This window comes from Balaenoptera borealis (assembly GCF_965194805.1).
Source record: "Balaenoptera borealis genome assembly, chromosome: X".
Lineage (NCBI taxonomy): Eukaryota > Metazoa > Chordata > Mammalia > Artiodactyla > Balaenopteridae > Balaenoptera > Balaenoptera borealis.
Window position 1 is genome coordinate 116,467,957 of NC_138881.1, and position 19,863 is coordinate 116,487,819.

General features: G+C 38.6%; 1 protein-coding gene across 13 annotated transcripts in view; it reads right to left on the bottom strand.

Moving 5' to 3' along the window:
* The window catches only part of MCF2 (MCF.2 cell line derived transforming sequence), a 71,208-nt gene that overhangs the window by 10,920 nt on the left and 40,425 nt on the right, over positions 1–19,863 (bottom strand). For 12 of the 13 annotated variants that reach the window (XR_014239409.1, XM_082376069.1, XM_082376072.1 and 9 more), the window contains 11 exons: positions 19,156–19,222; positions 18,387–18,502; positions 18,202–18,271; positions 16,293–16,385; positions 12,025–12,117; positions 10,784–10,909; positions 9,911–10,132; positions 5,342–5,434; positions 3,779–3,857; positions 3,152–3,212; positions 96–205 (listed from right to left, as the gene is read on the bottom strand). Coding sequence is in view for 12 of the 13 variants with exons in the window: in XM_082376069.1 (XP_082232195.1) it covers positions 96–205; positions 3,152–3,212; positions 3,779–3,857; positions 5,342–5,434; positions 9,911–10,132; positions 10,784–10,909; positions 12,025–12,117; positions 16,293–16,385; positions 18,202–18,271; positions 18,387–18,502; positions 19,156–19,222 (1,130 nt within the window). In the remaining variant the exon portion in view is untranslated. The remainder of the gene's footprint in view (positions 1–95; positions 206–3,151; positions 3,213–3,778; positions 3,858–5,341; positions 5,435–9,910; positions 10,133–10,783; positions 10,910–12,024; positions 12,118–16,292; positions 16,386–18,201; positions 18,272–18,386; positions 18,503–19,155; positions 19,223–19,863) is intronic. The other variant, XM_082376074.1, reaches the window with a different exon arrangement.

The window sequence follows — 19,863 nt, forward strand, 5'->3', positions numbered from 1 at the left end:
TAAAGTGAATAGATGGGTAGATTTCTCAAATTAACAACGGGAGGAAACAATTTGCACAGCCATGAATTCTCCCTTCGGATGAGCATTACACATACCTGTATTTGCTTCTGCCCGAACTGACGCGATGGCCTCACCGACTTCCACCATAGCGCTGGTGTGCTCCAAGTCAGTTTCCTCAGCGCCTATAAAAGCTCCCTGTTGCCTTCTGAAATAGTAAATATGTAAAACTTGGTAAGCTTTTTTTCAGTTTAAGAGTAATAAGAAATTTTAAATGGTATTTCTTCTACTAATACCATGTGTTAAGAACATAGTCTAAGAATCCATTCAAACAGAGCTGATTTTCCCCCTTATTTAAGTCTGTGTGATAATAGCTCGTAATATACAAAAGCTTAAATCCTGGGATCCAAGCCAGCATGGAAAGAAAAGGCTCCCTTCTGGACCCAAGGCAGGTATATTGTTTAAAATTCCTGTTGCATATTATATTGTATACCCGAAATTTGCTAAGAGGTAAATGCTAAATGTTCTCACCACAGACACAAAAAAGGATAACTATGTGAGGTGATGGATATGTTAATTAGCTTGATTGTGTTGATTATTTCACAGTGTATATGTATGTCAAATCATCAAATTTTACTCTTTTTAAAAAATATCTTTATTGGAGTATAATTGGTTTACAATGATGTGTTAGTTTCTGCTGTACAACAAAGTGAATCAGCTGTACATATACATATACCCCCATATCCCCTCCCTCTTGCGTCTCCCTCCCACCCTCCCTATCCCACCCCTTTAGGTGTCACAAAGCACCAAGCTGATCTCCCTGTGCTATGTGGCTGCTTCCCACTAGCTATCTATTTTACATTTGGTAGTGTATATATGTCCATGCCACTCTCTCACTTCGTCCCAGCTTACCCTCCCCCCTCCCCGTGTCCTCAAGTCCATTCTCTATGTCTGCATCTTTATTCCTGTCCTGCCCCTAGGTTCTTCAGAACTTTTTTTTTTTTTTAGATTCCATATATATGTGTTAGCATATGGTATCAAATTGTACTCTTTAAACGTATATAGTTTTAATTGTCAACTATAACTCAATAAGTTGGAAAAAATATAAACAACAAAAAAAACCCGATTGTTCTATGAACTTTTAACTTCAGTGAATTAGGCAAAGTGTATATGAATGACAATGAAACCTCAATCTGATTAATACTGTTGAGTTGTATCAGCTACTATAGAGTCAATTGCTCCATGAAATCTAAAGCGTTTACTTCCAGAATACATGATAAAACATTGAGTACTGTGAACCGTGGAAAACAAAGACTTCCACCGTGATTTTAAAATGGTTCTCCTGGGGCTTCCCTGGTGGCGCAGTGGTTAAGAATCTGCCTGCCAATGCAGGGGACACAGGTTCGAGCCCTGGTCTGGGAAGATCTCACATGCCGTGGAGCAACTAAGCCTGTGTGCCATAACTACTGAGCCTGCGCTCTAGAGCCTGCGAGCCACAACTACTGAGCCCGTGTGCCACAACTACTGAAGCCTGTGCGCCTAGAGCCTGTGCTCCGCAACAAGCCACAGCAATGAGAAGCCCACGCACCGCAACGAAGAGTAGCCCCCGCTCGCCACAACTACAGAAAGCCTGTCCGCAGCAACAAAGACCCAACGCAGCCAAAAATAAATAAATAAAAAATAAACTAAAATGGTACTCCTAAAGCCTCAGATGAATCAACATACTTTGCACCTGATCTTAGCTACCTGTGAAAGATGATGTGCAACAGAGAAAAAGAGTATTTTTATTTTTTATTGGAGTATAGTTGATTTACAATGTTGTATTAGTTTCTGCTGTACAGCACAGTGAATCAGTCATACATATACATATATCCACTCTTTTTTAGACTCTTTTCCCATATAGGTCATTAGATAGTATTGAGTAGAGCTCCCTGTGCAGTAGGTCCTTATTAGTTATCTATTTTATCTATAGTTGTATGTATACGTCAGTCCCAATTCCCCAATTTATCCCTCCCTCACCCCCCGGTTACAGTAAGTTTATTTTCTACATCTGTGACTCTATTTCTGTTTTGTAAATAAGTTCATTTGTACCATTGAAAAAGAGTACTTTTAATAAGTCCTTCAATGATCCCTACATCATGCAGATGCTGCGTGGTGAATTTCTGTGCCAAGGCTTTGGAATCAGCGTGGGGATTCTTTCTGCATATATGTAAACGTTGTATGGAAACTCCACCTTTTAGGATTCCTAGAGGCGGAATACAAAGGCCACATCTCTAAACCAGCAGCAAAGCTATCATTGAGGACGGCTGCCTTCCTCAAAGACGTCGTGGTTGTGTCCAGGCACAGCCCCCGCCCCCGGGATCCATACCTCCTCTCTAACTACACAGAGAGGCCAAGTCACCAGCAAGTGGTCTCCATCAAGGGACCACAAAGCTGCAGGCCAGTATTAGCTGCCAGTACTTCATCATTCTTATACCTCTCCTTCTCCAATCAGATTGAAGGTGCCCAGAAATATTTTGAAGAGAAAGCCATGAGTGTAGCCGCTTTTGCTAGCAGCCTACATGCAACTCCCCCCAGGGTATACTGAGAACAAAGCACTTATAATCGTGTTTAAAAATTAGCCCAGACTATTTTTTTTTTTTGAGGCAAGGAATACGACTTTATTCGGAAAGCCGGCAGACCGAGAAGATGGCAGACTAATGTCTCAAAATAACCATCTTATCGGGGTCTGGATGCCAGTTTCTTTTATAGAATCAGAGAGGGAAATAAAGTAAAAAGGCATAATAGAGAGTGAGAGGCGGGGAGGAAGTAAACTAAAAAGGGCCATCAGTCTTGCAAAACATCTCCTGGGGGAGAGGATGTGTTAATTTCTTGTTTCTTGCAGCCATCCACAGGCGGACAGGGTCAAGATGTTTCCCTGAACAAAGGCACTTCCTTATATTCTTTTTAACATCAGGGGAACAGTGAGATAACTATTAAGGACTATCAGGCTCCAAGTCGAAGGACAGAACTGAGAAAATGTGTTTATAGAATTTGACGAGTTATTGCTAAAAGGGCAGGTAATTTTTGTCTGATAGTTTAATTACATTGTTTCATGTTATATACGGAAAACAGAAGATTGGAGAGTGGTATTTCTTAAAGTATAATCACTTACTCATTCCGCTGAGAAGAAAGATTCTGTTCCGTTAACTGATTATGTTGTTCTTGTTTTTTAACTGTGAAATAAAACAAAGATTATATAAGCATTGTTCGGAAGCCACACTTCTTACTTCCTTGAGGACCAATGACCTTCACATATGCACACACAACCCACCCCCCCAATCCCATGTGAGTTCACCTTCACAGACTTGAAACAGCCAGAGGGAAGGCCAGTCTGAATTTGGAATATAGGAAAGGATCGAACCATGTAATATTTTTTTCAAGAAATTCAAGTTTATAACTAGCACCACCCCCAGGCCAACATTACCAAGCACTGATTACTGAGGTCCTAAGCAGAGTTGCCTCATGGGAAGCATTTAGAATTAACACATTCAGATTGCTCTATCACTGCACCACTGCTTCTCAGGCACTAGAGCTCATCTTCCATTGTAAAATTCATTCTCCGACATAGTTTAAACAGCCTCCTGCATCTTGATCTCCTACTAATGAGTTGAACAAACCCTTTCATTATAAATAGTAGAAAGTAAATATCAGCCCCATTCCCTGTAAAAATTATCACAAAATCTGAGTCACCGAGCTGTTCTTGTACTTCTTGTTCTGGACAATGCATGCTTGAACTTACCTGTCATAAGTTCCTGTTGCTTCAACAAAATACTTCTGATTTCTTTTAACCACGTCATCTTCACATCTACATTTGAAGCCTAAAGATTTAAAAAGCAGGAGAGGAGAGGACATGTTTCCTTTTTAAAACGATGCTTTATAATAAAACAAATGTCACTAAGTATATCAAACACGATTTACAACCTGAACCACCATATTCCAACTCTAACATTTTGATTCTTAAAACTTCTAAGAAGCAAATAAGTAGCCATCGGATTAGATGAAATAATAGCCAAAACCATTTTGAAATTGGCCTTCAATAATAATGCTCAGAGAAATGTGAAATATAAATCTCACTTATTTTTTCTGTGTAGGAGGGTTCTTTTAAATATATAAATGTTTTTATGTTTAATTTTGGTAAAACAAAATAAGTCCTACTGTTTCTGAAAAGACAATCTATTGTAGGGACTTCCCTGGCAGTCCAGTGGTTAGGACTCGGCGCTTTCACAGCCGAGGGCTGGGGTTCGATCCCTGGTCGGGGAACTAAGATCCTGAAAGCCATGTGGTGCAGCCAAAAAAAAAAAAAAGACTCTTTGAAATGACAATATTCTCTTGAAATGTTCTAATTCCTCTCTTCTTCCATGAAACAGGTTGAAGCTTACAGCGCGTCTGGCCAGGACTTTAACCACATTCTTTAGAAAAAACAATCTGATCTGAATCATCACATCACCCTGTCTCGTAATCAGGTCCCCTCTGAATGCTGAGCACAAGAGGAACTCAGAACTGTTATAAATCTGTAACTCAAGAAACTTGATGGGGACAGAGAAGCACCGCCAAGCTCTTGGCTATCAGCTCTTGTTGATAAGTCTCCTGGTGTCGTGGTGAAAACTTAAAGCCATAGAAAGCATCACAGACATATCTCAAGTTAAAGAAAACTTCTGCCAAGATATGGAAGCAACCTAAGTGTCCATCGACAGATGAACGGATTTGGAAGATGTGGTACATATATACAATGGAATACTACTCAGCCATAAAAAAGTATGAAATAATGCCATTTGCAGCAACATGGATGGACCTAGAGATTATATGTGGAATCTAAAAAATAAACAAACCAGTGAATATAACAAAAAAGAAGCAGACTCACAGATACAGAGAACAAACTAGTGGTTACCAGTGGGGAGAGGGAAGGGGGAAGGGGCAATATGGCAGTAGGGGATTAATAGGTACAAACTATTAGGTATAAAATGAGCTACAAGGATATATTGTACAGCACAGGGAATATAGCCAATATTTTATAATAACTATAAATGGAGTATAACCTTTAAAAATTGTGAATCACTATATTGTACACCTGTAAAATATAATATTATACAGCAACTATACTTCAATAAAAGAAAAAAAAACTTGGTAACTGAGAAAAAGTTTAATTGCATCACAAAGAATAATAATCAAATAATATTTAGGTAACCTACAGGAAAGGACTGAGAACTTTTGTAATGTAACCAAAATTATTTTTGTTTGCAAATTCAGACTTTTGTATCTTAAGGCAGGTTATGGTTTCTAGAATAATTCTTAAATGACCAACCTGGACAATATAAACTTCTTCCTTCCCAGCATACCAGATTTCAAACTTGCGGTTATCTCCTTTTACATATTCAGTGATTCCAACTTCATCCATCTACAATATATGAGTCACCATTTTCATGAGCATTTTATTCTGAAAATGAAATTACATTAAATCTACCCCCATCATATTCTAATGAAACAGAATTTCTCACTTCTGCAAAATATATGTTTTATAATCAAAGAATATGAAATGATAAATACAATCAGAGACCTGAGTGTTTATATGCTTTCATTAAACTATGCACTTATATAGTACAGACTACATGCTCCATTCCAGTGAGTGAAACAAATGTTTCAAATCTGAGCATCCAAGTAGCCCACGTAAGATTGAATTCCATTATAAATTAACTGTACACTATAAAAACAAATTATTCTGTCAAACACAGAAGTAAAACTAATTAAACATCGTGGAAAAGGTCATCCAAAATTAATTTAAATGGTTCTTTTTAATAACTTTATGCCAGATAAGTTAATCTCACAAATTACTACTTATGTCTATAGAAGCCCTACAAGTTATAGACATCCAATTTATGGGTCAGGGGAGAACCAACCAGGTACACAGAAATCCCCTCTATTTCCACCAATCTCTTGGCCTCTCTAGAAAACAACCTGTCATGGGACAGTGATGTCTTCTTGTAGCCAGTGAAAATTAGGTATTCAATATCCCTTCCTTACCATAGTTTTTCTTCTCTTTCATATGATTGTGCAAAGCACAAACTCTTCCATTTTCTTTCATCCTATGCTGCTAATAGCTTGGTTAATTTCATTTTGAGCAATTTCACTGCCTTGTACACACATCCTCTTTTAGTTTCCTTCTGCCTTCTCTTTCCTTTCAATCCTTTCCTAATTAACTAAAGGAATATCTCACTCTCTGTTCCATTTACATGCCTCCCAAATGACCCTAATTAGAGCTGATAAGCATTCAAAGTAGTGCTAGTGAGATCCCCATATCAAGGAAAAGAAAAAGGATTATACTTAGAAATGAAAGAGCCTGTGACATCTACCCGGAATGTACTCAGAAGTTACTTTCAGAATGTCCAAAAATATCTTTACATTCATTCCTACTCAACCACTCTAACTAACCTACTTTTGCTCAAACATCAGGTTTTAAGATAAACAATAATCTCATATTCAATCTCTATTTAAATTGATTTTGTTTCAATACATGGTTTTTTTTTAACAGCATGATAAGATGGAAAGCCCATGCGCTAGCTATGTGTCCTGGTACAAGTTGCTTAACGTTTCTGAATTTCAGTTTCCTCAACTATAAAGTGGGAAGAGTACCTGTTTCATAGAGTTGATATAAGGATTAAATAGCATGCACTAAAGGCTTAGATAACATGATGAGTTTTTAAAAGTATGAGTTTGCTTTCTCAACTTTCCCTTATTTGAATAGCAATGGTTTTGCTATTTTTCATTGTATACATAGAGCACAGCATTATAGATTAAATGAGCTTTTTTGACTTACTCTGGAAACCTAACCATGATAGCTATCAAACAACACTGTTCTTAGTTCTAAACAATTCACTACAAATGATCCACTGTAATACAATCCATTTGTAATTCATGGGTTGTAGATATTTTCTCAAATAACACAATATAAAGGTTTTATCAAAAGGTTTTTATTCTTATTAAATATTTACTATACCATGAAAACTTACCTTTAGAACCTAGAGGCAGAGTTAAAGCTCTAACTATATGAATATAGTTATATGATATATAATAAATAATATATATAAAAGAACGAGGCTGATTCTACAGTTATACCCTAACTGTGGTCTCTGCCTCATCCTTCACATTTTCACTGATGATTTCTGGTAGCTATGAATATATTTTCTTTATTTTAAAGCATTTTATCTGAAGACATCTTGTTGTATCAAGTGCTCAGGGCCCCAACTTTTAACCTAATTTTCTGTCTTCAGGGTAGTGTGAAGATGTCAACTACCTTGTTAAAAGTCACCCAGTGGGTCAGAACTCTGGGATTATAACCAATAACTACCTATCTTAAGACTTTTATTAGGGAGATCAGCTCGGTGCTTTGCGATGACCTAGAGAGGTGGGATAGGGAGGGTGGGAGGGAGGCTCAAGAGGGAGGGGATATGGGGACATATGTATGCATATGGCTGATTCACTTTGTTGTACAACAGAAACTAACACAGTATTGTGAAGCAATTATACTCCAATAAAGATCTATTAAAAAAAAAAACTAGTTGAATATTGGGAGGGAAAGCACTTGATATATTAAATGAAAAGTCCATGTTGTAAAACTGAAAAGAAAAAAGACTTCTATTTCTGTCTCTGGGATATAAAATAATTACTCCTTGGGTCTGTACTATGAAAAAATTGATCTTGGACTTCCCTGGCGGTCCAGTGGGTAAGACTCTGCGCTTCCAATGCAGGGGGCACGGGTTTGATCCCTGATCAGGGAACTAGGATTCCACATGCCACGTGGTACAGCCAAAAAAAAAAAAAATTGATCTTGATTCACAATAACAACAACAACAAAAAAATGTAGCTAGGCTGAACTGCCGTGAAGCAGTTAGAAACAAGATATTGAGTATAAAACAGTAACATAACTGTATCTTGAAAATAGTTTCTGGGATCAAAAAAAGAAAGAAAATGAGAATTATAACAGAATAATATTTATATAAATTAAAACTAAATGGGGGGCTTCCCTGGTGGCACAGTGGTTAAGAATCCGCCTGCCAATGCAGGGGACACGGGTTTGAGCCCTGGTCCGGGAAGATCCCACATGCCGCAGAGCAACTAAACCCGTGCACCACAACTACTGAGCCTGTGCTCTAGAGCCCGCGAGCCACAACTACTGAGCCCGCATGCCACAACTACTGAAGCCCACACGCCTAAAGCCCATGCTCTGCAACGAGAGGCCACCGCAATCAGAAGCCCGCACACCGCAACAAAGAGTAGCCCCCGCTCGCCGCAACTAGAGAAAGCCCAGGCACAGCAATGAAGACCCAACGCAGCCAAAAATTAATTAATTAATTAATTTTTTAAAAGGAGCAACTGGGCATTTGTTATGAAAACAGTGAGGGTTTTGAATAGCCACTGCTGTGGGTTCAGAAGTGAAGCAGGGAAAGTAGACAGTAGGAAGAAGTCAGAAACCTAACCCTGGGCAGGAACCCCATTAGGAACAGCATGGGGTCGTTGGCCTCTGGGAAGAATCAAAAGCAGGGCCTGCTTCTCGGATGGCCTCCTGACACAAAGCCCTCGGGCCTGGCTCAGGACACATGGCACGTCCTCTCCATTACCACTGCTGGACATCGCATCAATTCTCAACATGCTAACAACCAAGAAACAGTGGCTGGGGAGTCGAGGGTCATAATTTTCTCCATTTTCCAAATTTTCTTCAACAAATGCCATACCGCTTTTACAATGTAGAACTTGAAAGATAAAATTAATTAGGTGTGAAAAAAATCAAATTTGCCAATTACAGACTCATGTGGATTGGAGGTTCCTCTTGTCAAATGTCAAAACCAGCTGGGAGTGTCACTGGATTGCCAGTGACTTCCTCAAACAATACTGCTCTCATTTTAATACCAAACTAACATTAGGACACAATGGCAGCTTGGGTTATGAGAGAGAAGAAAGTAATTTCTAAGGATCGGACAGGACAGGTGTGGGCAGGATCCAGCTGTAGGCGGCTCTGGGCACCCAGGAAGGGAGGGGATGGAGGAGGGATACGATGGGAATGTGCTAACCATAAAAGTGATCCATTTTTAAATCACACGGAAAAAAAGGAAGAAACTCTTTCCTCCTTGACTCTCCCGTATGAGAAAAGCTCCTTGCTACCAAGACCAAGAACTCCACCTGGTGCCATTGGTAAGAGAGTGCTAATGGGGGAGCCTGGGTCACTGCCCACAATTTCAAACTGTGCCGTGCAGGAGTCTAGGGCGCCCCCTTGGGGACTGCCTGGGACTGAAGTGAGAGAGGAAAGGAAGGAGGCCACGGTCTGCCCTCCGTGGCTCTCATTTCAGGCAGAAAAGTTCTGCTTCACCTGACTTCTCTCTAAGATTTCTACTTAAGGTTTCATGGGTGGGAGCGTGCGAAATGGGTGGTGAAGGGGGGGTCAAAGGGTACAAACTTCCAGTTATAAAATAAATAAGTCCTAGGGATGTAATGCACAGCATGGTGACTATGGGTACCACGGTTAATAATACTGTACTTCATATTTGAAACTTGCTAACAGATTAGATCTTAAAAGTTCTCATCACAAGAAAAAAAGGTTTGTAACTATGTGTGGTGATGGATGTTACTTGTGGTGATCATTTCACAACATATACAAATATTGAATCGTTACACTGTACACCTGAAACTAATGTAATGTTATATGTCAGTTATACCTCAATTTAAAAAGAAAGATTTTCTTTTAAAAAAAGATGTGCAACTAGAGTATAAGAGTATATATACTTTTTCAGCCCAGTCATCTGAGCTGAAAAAGTATACAAACTGGAATACAGTATATGTATATATCAAAGACTATTACATTACACAATTCAAACAGTCTTACTTTCAGACAGTGCTTAAAACTGTATGACGGGTATCGATCAGAGCCTTCTCTGCTTTCAACACGCCTTTTACAAAAAACAATGGCTTTTTCATACAAGAAAAGGTGCCGCTGCATTGGCTTGAATCTAGCAAAATCCTTCATCTTTGTAGCACCTTTCTTGTGTCCAATCCAAACGCTGAATGCACCCTGCGTTATCATCTTGCCCAGCTCATTTAAGTTTCCCTGGAATGGAAAACCCAAACTCATTAGTACAAGGCAGAGCAAGATTCAGACCTCTGACATCAATATTACAGTGTTTAGATTGAGTTACTAAAACCCTGAAGCTTAATTTATACTTTTTAAAGTTTCATTCATCATAACTTTTCACAGGAAAACATGCCATGTGTCACCCAGTTACAAAATGACTGTGGGACCAGGAGATAGAAGAAGCCTCCTTTTCCCTGGCTTCATGTTTCCATTACTTCCTCAATCCTAATTGGTAAATGACCTCTCCCAGTCCAAGTTTTCCCACAGGGGGCAGTTAACTCTAAAGATTTGATCTCTTTCTTCCATCTCTATCCTGGACTGAGGCAAAGAGCAATTCTGGGACCATATGCCTCCTTAGAATAGACCCAAACATTCCAGCAAGCGGGATCTCCCAAGGTCTGCACTTGGGGGTAGGCCTTGTTAGGGACACGGGGAATGTCATAAATTCATTTGGCTGCTGATCTGAAGCCAATTTTCCACTTAGCATCATAAGTAATAATGCTGACATTCGGATCCTTCATCTGTCTGCCTCTTACATCTTATTTCTCAGTTGATTCCAGGAGGGGAAGAAAGAGATGTTAACATGCTTACCCTGTAAAACTGCAACAATCATTATGATCTACTTACGATATAGCCATTTATTGCAATCTGATGCATTGAGTCATTAACTGACTTCAGTAAATCCAGTATCATGTCAAGTGCCTCCTTTAATTGTACAGATCCTTCGCAGTCTTTGCTATATTTTAATAGCTCCTGTAATTAGAAGTCAAGAATTAAACTTAATATTAGGCAGATATTAATAACTGGAGAATATGAATACATTGTTGGCTAACACACTTTCGAGGAGGAATCCAAAGATAATGGCAGTTTTTCGAGTAATTTCTTTCATATGCTATTTGTCACATTAATACTATATTTAATAACAATGTCAAAACTGGGGAAGAAATGGAATAGTGACTGAACAGTAGAAAGCAAAGGGCATGGGCTTCCCTGGTGGCACAGTGGTTGAGAATCTGCCTACCAATGCAGGGAACACGGGTTCGAGCCCTGGTCTGGGAAGATCCCACATGCCGCAGAGCAGCTGGGCCCGTGAGCCACAATTACTAAGCCTGCGTGTCTGGAGCCTGTGCTCCGTAACAAGAGAGGCCGCGATAGTGAGAGGCCCGTGCACCGTGATGAAGAGTGGCCCCCGCTTGCCACAACTAGAGAAAGCCCTCGCACGGAGACGAAGACCCAACACAGCCATAAATAAATAAATAAATAAAATGTCAGAGCATATAACTTTCACATACTTTATAAAAAAAAAAAAAAAGAAAGAAAGCAAAGGGCATTCAATGCTTCTGGAGCTGGAGGACAATAGGTATTAGGACACACTACAGATCCGTTTTTAAAGCAATTACACATTTTTTGGTCCTCCACTTACAGCAATTCATTTTATTCATTATGCATATACCATAGAACATTGTAAAAAGATATTTTAAAACAAGCTATGTTGTATTTATACTTAACGTGACATTTTTGGAATCTTTTCACATTACTCAGAGGTGTGCCATCTTCATTTTTCATTGAGAAGGCCCATAGGAAATACAGTCTCAAAACTATAGGAAATACAGTCTCAAAACTATATTTGTTTAGTTCTGCTTAACAACAGTAAAAGTTCTACAGTCAGGGTTATCCATATATCAGTGTAACTTGTATGGACGATTAAATAGCTAGAAGCATTGATTCAACTGCTAAATGCAGCTGTCTCAGTCAGGAAGCCGACCTATTTCTAGTGCTTACTAGTCAGTTGCTCCCGTTTTAATGGCTTTGCCACCTTTGACCCAAAGAAGTAAGTAAAGAAAGAAACAAATGTTTCATGTAATTACCTTCAACAGTAACTGATATTTAGTAATCCGTTGCACTGGTTTCAGTAAATAGGAATCTAGACCAAGTCTGTGTTTTAATTTTCTTTGACATTCCTGTCATTAAAATACAATTATCAATAAATTTAAATTGACATTTACCTATGAAAATGTCAAATGTTCATTGATTAGACCCAATGCATGCATGTTTCTTACATCTCAAGGAAAATTTACCAGAAAAATTGCTGTTATATATGGTATGGAAATTGTAAGAGGCAGTATGTCTAAAAAACTACAGTAAACTTTATTTCGAGGATCGGAGAGCTAGAAAATCCCCAAATTTCAAAGACTAAAAAGTTTTTATGCATAAATTCACAATGATGTGGAAACGCTTAAAAAGTAAGAAAGCAATGAATGACCATAGGTTAACATGACCAAAAAGTTCTTCAAAGTATCCAAGAAAATTAACAAAAGGCTCAGCTCTGCAGGCCAAGACCCAGAAAAGAAATAGGTTGTACTGAATATAAATCAGACTGGGTATGAGAAGAGTTTTTTAAATGTCACAAGAAAAATACAGCCCTTATCAACTGGTGCTACATTTCATCTGATTATTGGCTTGCTGCCACTATAAATATAAAAGCCATGACTTTGAGTCCTGGGAACATTGTAGGGTCCATAATTAGGGCAAGATGGAGCTGTTTAGGATGAAATCTGCATATAGGAAGTGCAGAACACAAAGGGAATGGGAGAGGAGATATCTATGGAAGATCCAGGACCCTCCTCTGTATGTGATAAAATCCAATACATAATCTAATTCGATTATCAACTTTTATGGTTAAAAATGGTGGACTGATACATGTATTTAGCTCTCCACTCATGAAACCCAATTAAAGTGATGGAAAAGTTATTTTTACAACGAAAAACCCAAAGTTACAAAGATGAAAGAGGGAAAAACATTGACAAAATTTGGAAACTGGCAGAGGGAAAAGCCAAGGAACAACTCAATTTATGTTAAAGAACACACTTCCCCCTCCTCCACAAAGACTCCAGAATCAAGTACCTCTGGAAGTTGGAGATGAAGGTGGGGTTTGAAAAAAGGTGGCTGTTTAAGAAGTAATTTTAAAAGTTTGTTTAAGAAGTAATTAGATACTGACCAGTGTTGGTAGAGGTGTGGAGCAATCAGGCCCCTCATACACCGTTGGTAGGAATGTAAGAAGGTGCAGCAACTTTGGAAAACAACCCAACAGTTCTTCAAAAAGTTAACAGGGGCTTCCCTGGTGGCGCAGTGGTTGAGAATCTGCCTGCTAATGCAGGGGACACGGGTTCGAGCCCTGGTCTGGGAAGATCCCACATGCCGCGGAGCAACTGGGCCCGTGAGCCACAATTACTGAGCCTGCGCGTCTGGAGCCTGTGCTCCGCAACAAGAGAGGCCGCGACAGTGAAGAGGCCCACGCACCGCGATGAAGAGTGGCCCCCGCTCGCCGCAACTAGAGAAAGCCCTCGCACAGAAACGAAGACCCAACACAGCCAAAAATAAATATAAAAATAAATAAATAAATAAAAGATTACTATAAAAAAAAAAGTTAACAGAATTACCATATGACCTAGCAATTTCACACCCAGGTCTACGGCAAAGAGAAATGAAAATAATGTCCACACAAAAACTTGTACACAAAAGGTGGAGACAACCCAAATGTCCATCAACTGATGAATGGGTAAATAAAATGTGGACTATCCATCCATACAATGGAATATTATTAGGCCATAAAATGGAATGAAGTTCTGACACTTGCTACAACATGGATGAACTGTGAAAACATGATGCTGAGTGAAAGGAGCCAGACACAGAAGGTCACATATTTTAAGATTCCATTTATATGAAATGTTCAGAACAGGCAAATCTATAGTGACAGAAAGTAGCTTCGTATTTGCAGAGAGCTGTGGGGCTTGGGGGAAAATGGGAGGTGACTGTTAAAAGGTATTTTTTTTTTGGAGTGATGAAAATGTTCTTAGGTTGACAGTGGTGATGGTCGCACAATGTTGTGAATATAGTGAAACTACTGAATTGTACATTTTAAAAGGGTGAATTTTGTGTTATTTTAATTATATCTCAACAAAGCTGTTACCAAAAGAAAAAAAAAAAAAGAATTAAATGAGAATTAAATCTAAACAAAGCAGCACCGGCAGCAGCAGCAACAGTAAGCATCTGAGCCAGCACGCCACTGTGCAAAACTGGGTGGCTGCCGCCCTTGTCCCCACAGCAGAAGAAACGATGTTTATCTGAAAAGAGTGAAACAGAGGGCCTTTGGACTAGGGAATACCAGGTCCAGCTGACGGCGTCATACCATATTGAAAGCAAAGAGATCACTTGAATATTTATGTACCAACTAAGAGACTCTCAGCCTTTCCCCCCACTTGGCTACCAGAACACTGGCAGCCAGATCCTTATTCTCCAGGTAGCAGACTGGAGAATCTGACCAGCCTGAGCAAAAGGACCTAAACATACAGGTCTTGGGGATCCTCCAAGGACCCAACAGTGAGGACCATGATCAATAAACCCACATAAGCACAGGAAACTTCCAGTGAGCTTTTTAGTGCTTATTCCTAAAGCAAGTGGACAACCAAATATCACCAGACATTTGAGGAAAGTGACAGAAACAAAAAAAAAAGAAAAGAAAGAAGAAAAGCAATATGAAGACAACAGAAACTCTGCAAGGAGGAGAAAGCTATTTTTAAAAGGAAAATCTATTATAATTCTCCTCATATAGATAAGTAAAGATACTGAATTCATGAAACATAAACAGGGTTGTACTGAAAGGAACATTCAGAGAACAGAAATGGGTAGAGGCTCTTCAAAATTAATAACATGATGGCAGAAACAAAACCCTCAACAGAAGGACTGCAAGATAAATCCCAGAAGATACAGCAACAAGACAAAGACCCAGAACATAGAAAGAAAAGATAATTAGAGGACTGGTCCAGAATCTCCAACATCTGTACAATAGAAATTCCAGAAAGAGAAAATGGAGAAAATTGTGTGGAGAAAATCAAAGGAAAAAAAATCCAAGTAAATTTGAACAAGGGGTTCCAAATTCAAAGGGATCACCATAAGATTGGATAATGGCACAGCACTGTGATATTTCAGAACCCTGAGGATAAAGGAAGCTCCCATAAGCTTTCACAGAGAGGACAAAACTAGGTCACGTGCAAAGGAACAAAAATCAAAATGGCATAAGATTTCTTAACAGCAACACTGGAAACTAGAAAACAATGGAGCAAACACCTTCAAAATTCTGAGGAAAATTATTTCTTACATAGAACTCTATACCCAGTCAAGCTAGCAATCAAGTGTTAGGGTAGAATAAAGACATTCACAGACATGCAAGCTCTCAAAAACATTTACCTATCATGCACACTTTCTCAGTAAAGCTACTGGAGGATGTATTCCGCTGAACAAGTTAATAAAACAAGGAAGAGACAGATATGGCGCCTAGGAAACGGGAGAGCCTAGGCAAGAGACACGTGAGCAGACTCCCCGAAATTGATATTCACCAGCATTCCAAGATGGCAGCTGTACAACGGGCTTAGTGAGTCTAGATGAGCAGGTCAGAAGACTCCAGGGGAGATTTTTTCAAGATGAAATTCAGAGAAAATATAATGTTTAAATGTACTAGAAGAGATTGATATAACTCTCACAACTGGGAGAGTTTGGGGTAGAATAGGGATAAGTACCTAGAAAATTAAGTGAGTAAAAAAAGACACTTGTAAGAAAAACAATAAGGAAGGAAAAGCAACCGTCTTATTCCACATTATTCACCTGAGCACAGAAATTACATAGTCTTAATAATTTAACACTGTATATCAATCTAACCAGAGTTACACAATATAACTAGATTGGACGATTTGGAGGAAAAGAAGTGTGTGAGAGTGTGTGTGTGTGTGTGTGTGTGTGTGTGTGTGTGTGTGTCTGCGTGCTGGGGAGCAAGAACAATGAAAGAACGCTACATCCTCATCTTCCATCATGGGAAGTAGCAATATGAGTATGATATTTGGAGGTATGGAGGTAAATACCGAAAAAAGTAGCTAAAAGAGCAGAAAGTAGTTGCCTCTGGGGAGCAGCATATATGTTTGTGTGCATGTATGTATATTTTGGGGAGGGTCAAACCGCTCTTATATATATATATATATATATATATATAAAACTTACTTAAAGCAGAAAATGAATTTATAAATAAGAAATATCCCAGTATCTTCCACAGAGAGTACATCCAATACCTGAACAATTACTATACCTGGAAAAAGGCGCATTCTGAATACTTCCTCCAAATTGCCTCTGACCTGGGCTTATTCTGACAGTATTTTGCATACATTTGAAAATCATCTTTCTGTGATAAAAAGAAAATTCAAGGGTATTAGCAATTTGTGAGCATGTACTTTTCTTATCAAGGAAGGCTGAGCAAGAATGAGTATGGCCAAGCATCACAGGGAATGTGGCCTAAAGGGCCTGTCACACTGGCAGCTGGTCAGAAGCCCTCTTTATATTCCAAGAACAGCATGCCCATCAGACCAGGTAGAGGGACACATAATTATCCAAGGAATTTCATAACTTCCATTTACCAAGTTTAAGAGTTAGAGGGAGAAAAGAAAAGTCAGAGGGAGAAAAGCCTTCTTTGAATGAACTATGAAAACAGACTACTTTTTTCATTACTATGAGGTAATAGGGTACCAAGAAATATGCTCTTTCTATGCTTTCAGTCTCTCGACTCCCTAGTGAATGAACTTATAGTAACTCCCGAGGTCTTTGGTTCCTCGGAGCATCATCATTGTACCGTAACACTGCGAGGTATCTGCCCGTGCTATTCTCTCTCCCTGGAATCATCTTTATTTGACCCTCATGTAATGGGCTACCTCCTACTCACTCATTATCATTCATCTCATGAGTCATCTCTTCTATACAGCCATCATTTATACCTCCAGTCAATATCAGATGCACCTCTTCTTGGCTCCTATAGGACCCTTTGTATATCTCTAATATACCACATCTCACACTGTACACAATGGATTCCCTGTCTTTCTATGAGGATGGTCTCGGTATTCCGCATTGCCTAGTAAAGTGCTTGGCACAGAGTAGGTATTCAGTAGATGGCTGTTGAATGAATGAACAGATCAACAGGCACTTATTAAACCCCTACTGATTGCCAAGAACCATGCTGATCTTATTAGAGATACAAAAATACATAGGATATGGACCCTGCCTCAATGAGCTTTCCATCTAGTTGGAGCAGATTTCATGAATATGTGTAAAGATGCGTAGTAATGTAAAATTCCCAATGAGTAGCACAGACATTAAGTACTACAGGAGTTCAAAGGAAAGAGAGGTTGTTGTTGCTTAGGGAGGTCGGGGAGGAATTTGGCCATGGTTTAAACGCATTTGAAGTTTGGATATGTTGAGAAAGGTTCTGCCTTATCCCTATTATCTTCTCACACCATAAACACTTTCTGAGATAAGATATCTCCTTGGAAGCTTTCAGTGATCACCTCTATCAAACTGACTCTCAAATCAAGACAAAACTGATCTTTCAAGAAGAGGAGGAACTAGATAAGCAGAGAACATTGTGAGAGAAAACTCTAATGGAAGAGAGTATGATTACAAAGCCTGGGAAGTCAATTGTACTAAGTACACTCTTAGGACACAGAGAAATGAGCCTCCCTGAATGATCTTGTAGAATAAAAGGAACACACAGCCCCCCATTTTGCAAAGTTCCTGTGATAGATGCCTTGGTGTCTGAAAGCCAGACTCCATTTGATTCAAAGACTTCACATGTATTAGAGGGGAATATCAAGGCATCTCTTAGGCTAAAAATTAACCAAGCCAAGAATGGTTGTGCTGAGATGATCCCAAATCTCCCATCTTCACAGCCAGGATGGTCCTTGGACTCCTGGGATCACCCAGGGGTCAGTGGACACAAGCTGAGCCATTGTAGCATTTGATACCACAGAATACAATGGCCATTTGCACGTTCAAATACCCCATTCCTGTAACAAAACTTGGTTTAGCCTCAAATACTTGCTGGAGTGATGTGTCTCCTCCAAAAACATAAAGACATAAAAAATAATGCCTACCTTGTCTCTAAATCTGTAAAATGGCCTGCTCTTTTGGTGGCCTATATTTATGTATTTTGAAATAATCATTGAACTAACCCTTTCCAGGAAACAAGGTCCCACTCTTTCTGGAGCAACAACGCAATTTTCCAGACTGCTCATGAAAACGCTGTAAAAATTTCAAAGAAAAAAATGATATGATTTTGTGTGAAATATGCTAAATTGGTCAATAATCTTTTAAATAATAATCATGAAAAAGAAAATTCAATTCAGCAATTACATACTTGTTATGGAATTCATATATTTCTGCCATATTTCCAAAGAGAACATCCTTTTTATTTCTCAGGAGAGGTGGTATAAGGTCAAACATCTCTGGATTATCCATCTCCTCTCTATAGCCCTACTCAAAATAAATACATTTATTCATTTAAAAAATATTTACATCAACATTTGATTGGGCCACCAAAGGTATAGGTATAGCAGAACATATATGGGATTAATGGGTAAAGTTGTTTGTAATTTTAACATTCAAATTTTCTAGTTCCCAAATTTATCCACTATTATTATTATTATTTTAGATAGCAGAACAAGGAAGTCAAGGTTTTCTACTCAATGGGTAGAATAAAGTGACAGCTCTTTGGCCTTCAGGGTAGCTTATAGGAAAACAAAATAGAAACAAAATAGGAAACAAAATAGAAACCAGGTATGAAAAATGATATTACAGGTCATTAACTTCTCCTTAAACAGGCAATAATTGTTTGGGTTTTTTCAGACCAAATTAATATTATGACATTTGTATCAAGAGAATGTTTTTCTCCCATACTTAACGCTTTACATCACAATCTCTAAAGAGCACCCTGGGAATAATTATAACGATCTGCTGTATTCCTAAGGGAACAGCTTATCTGTTCTGTAATAAATTCTGAACCTACAATTCTCACTGCTGAGGGAGAACCTGAATATGCACATTTAACAATCAAGGAAGGAGACAAAAAGAGAAGTCTGCCCGAAGCACTTCCTAAAAGACAGGAAAATACGATCTGAGTCACTTACCAACAAAACAGCAAATAGTTCCCGAACATACACCCTCTCTGTCTGTACCAGCTCATTTAGGACGTGGCTAAAATGAAAGGACCACATTTGTCAGTTATTTTATGGCTTTAGAATTGTATTGCAACATTTCACTTATTATCATTATAAATTGTCTAAGATGAAAATTAATAATGCAGGGGAACTACCAATGGTTTGGTTTTATCATCAAAATATAAAATTAATTCTATGGTTTCTAGAGTAAGTACTACGCACAAGACTCTTAAAAATTTTTTTAAAAAAAGAGGAGTGGGGCTCAGGAGTTATTTTTAAATGAGAAAAAAAAACCCATCTTATTTCTAACTCACTAAGCTTAAGAATCATTTACTAAAAATTCACAAAATCTATTCCTAAAAATCTGGGGAATACTTTTTTCAATTAGTAATAATTGTGCCTCGGATAAACCTCATTGGCTATGATACTGCCACTGTGCAAAAGCTGGGAATACTTTTTTGAACAGCACAGTTTCTGTGCTATAGTTCCCTCTCTCTCTCAGAAAAAAATAATATTAGCATTTTAGGCACAATTTTTCCTTTTTTTCCCAGTAATGTTCTGAAATTTTCCAAGACATGATTATACTGGTTTTCCCAAATATAGATCATACTTAAGTTTCTGTAGTAATTTTTTTACTGTCTCTTTAAAATAAAATACATTTTCCTTCCAATGTGATTT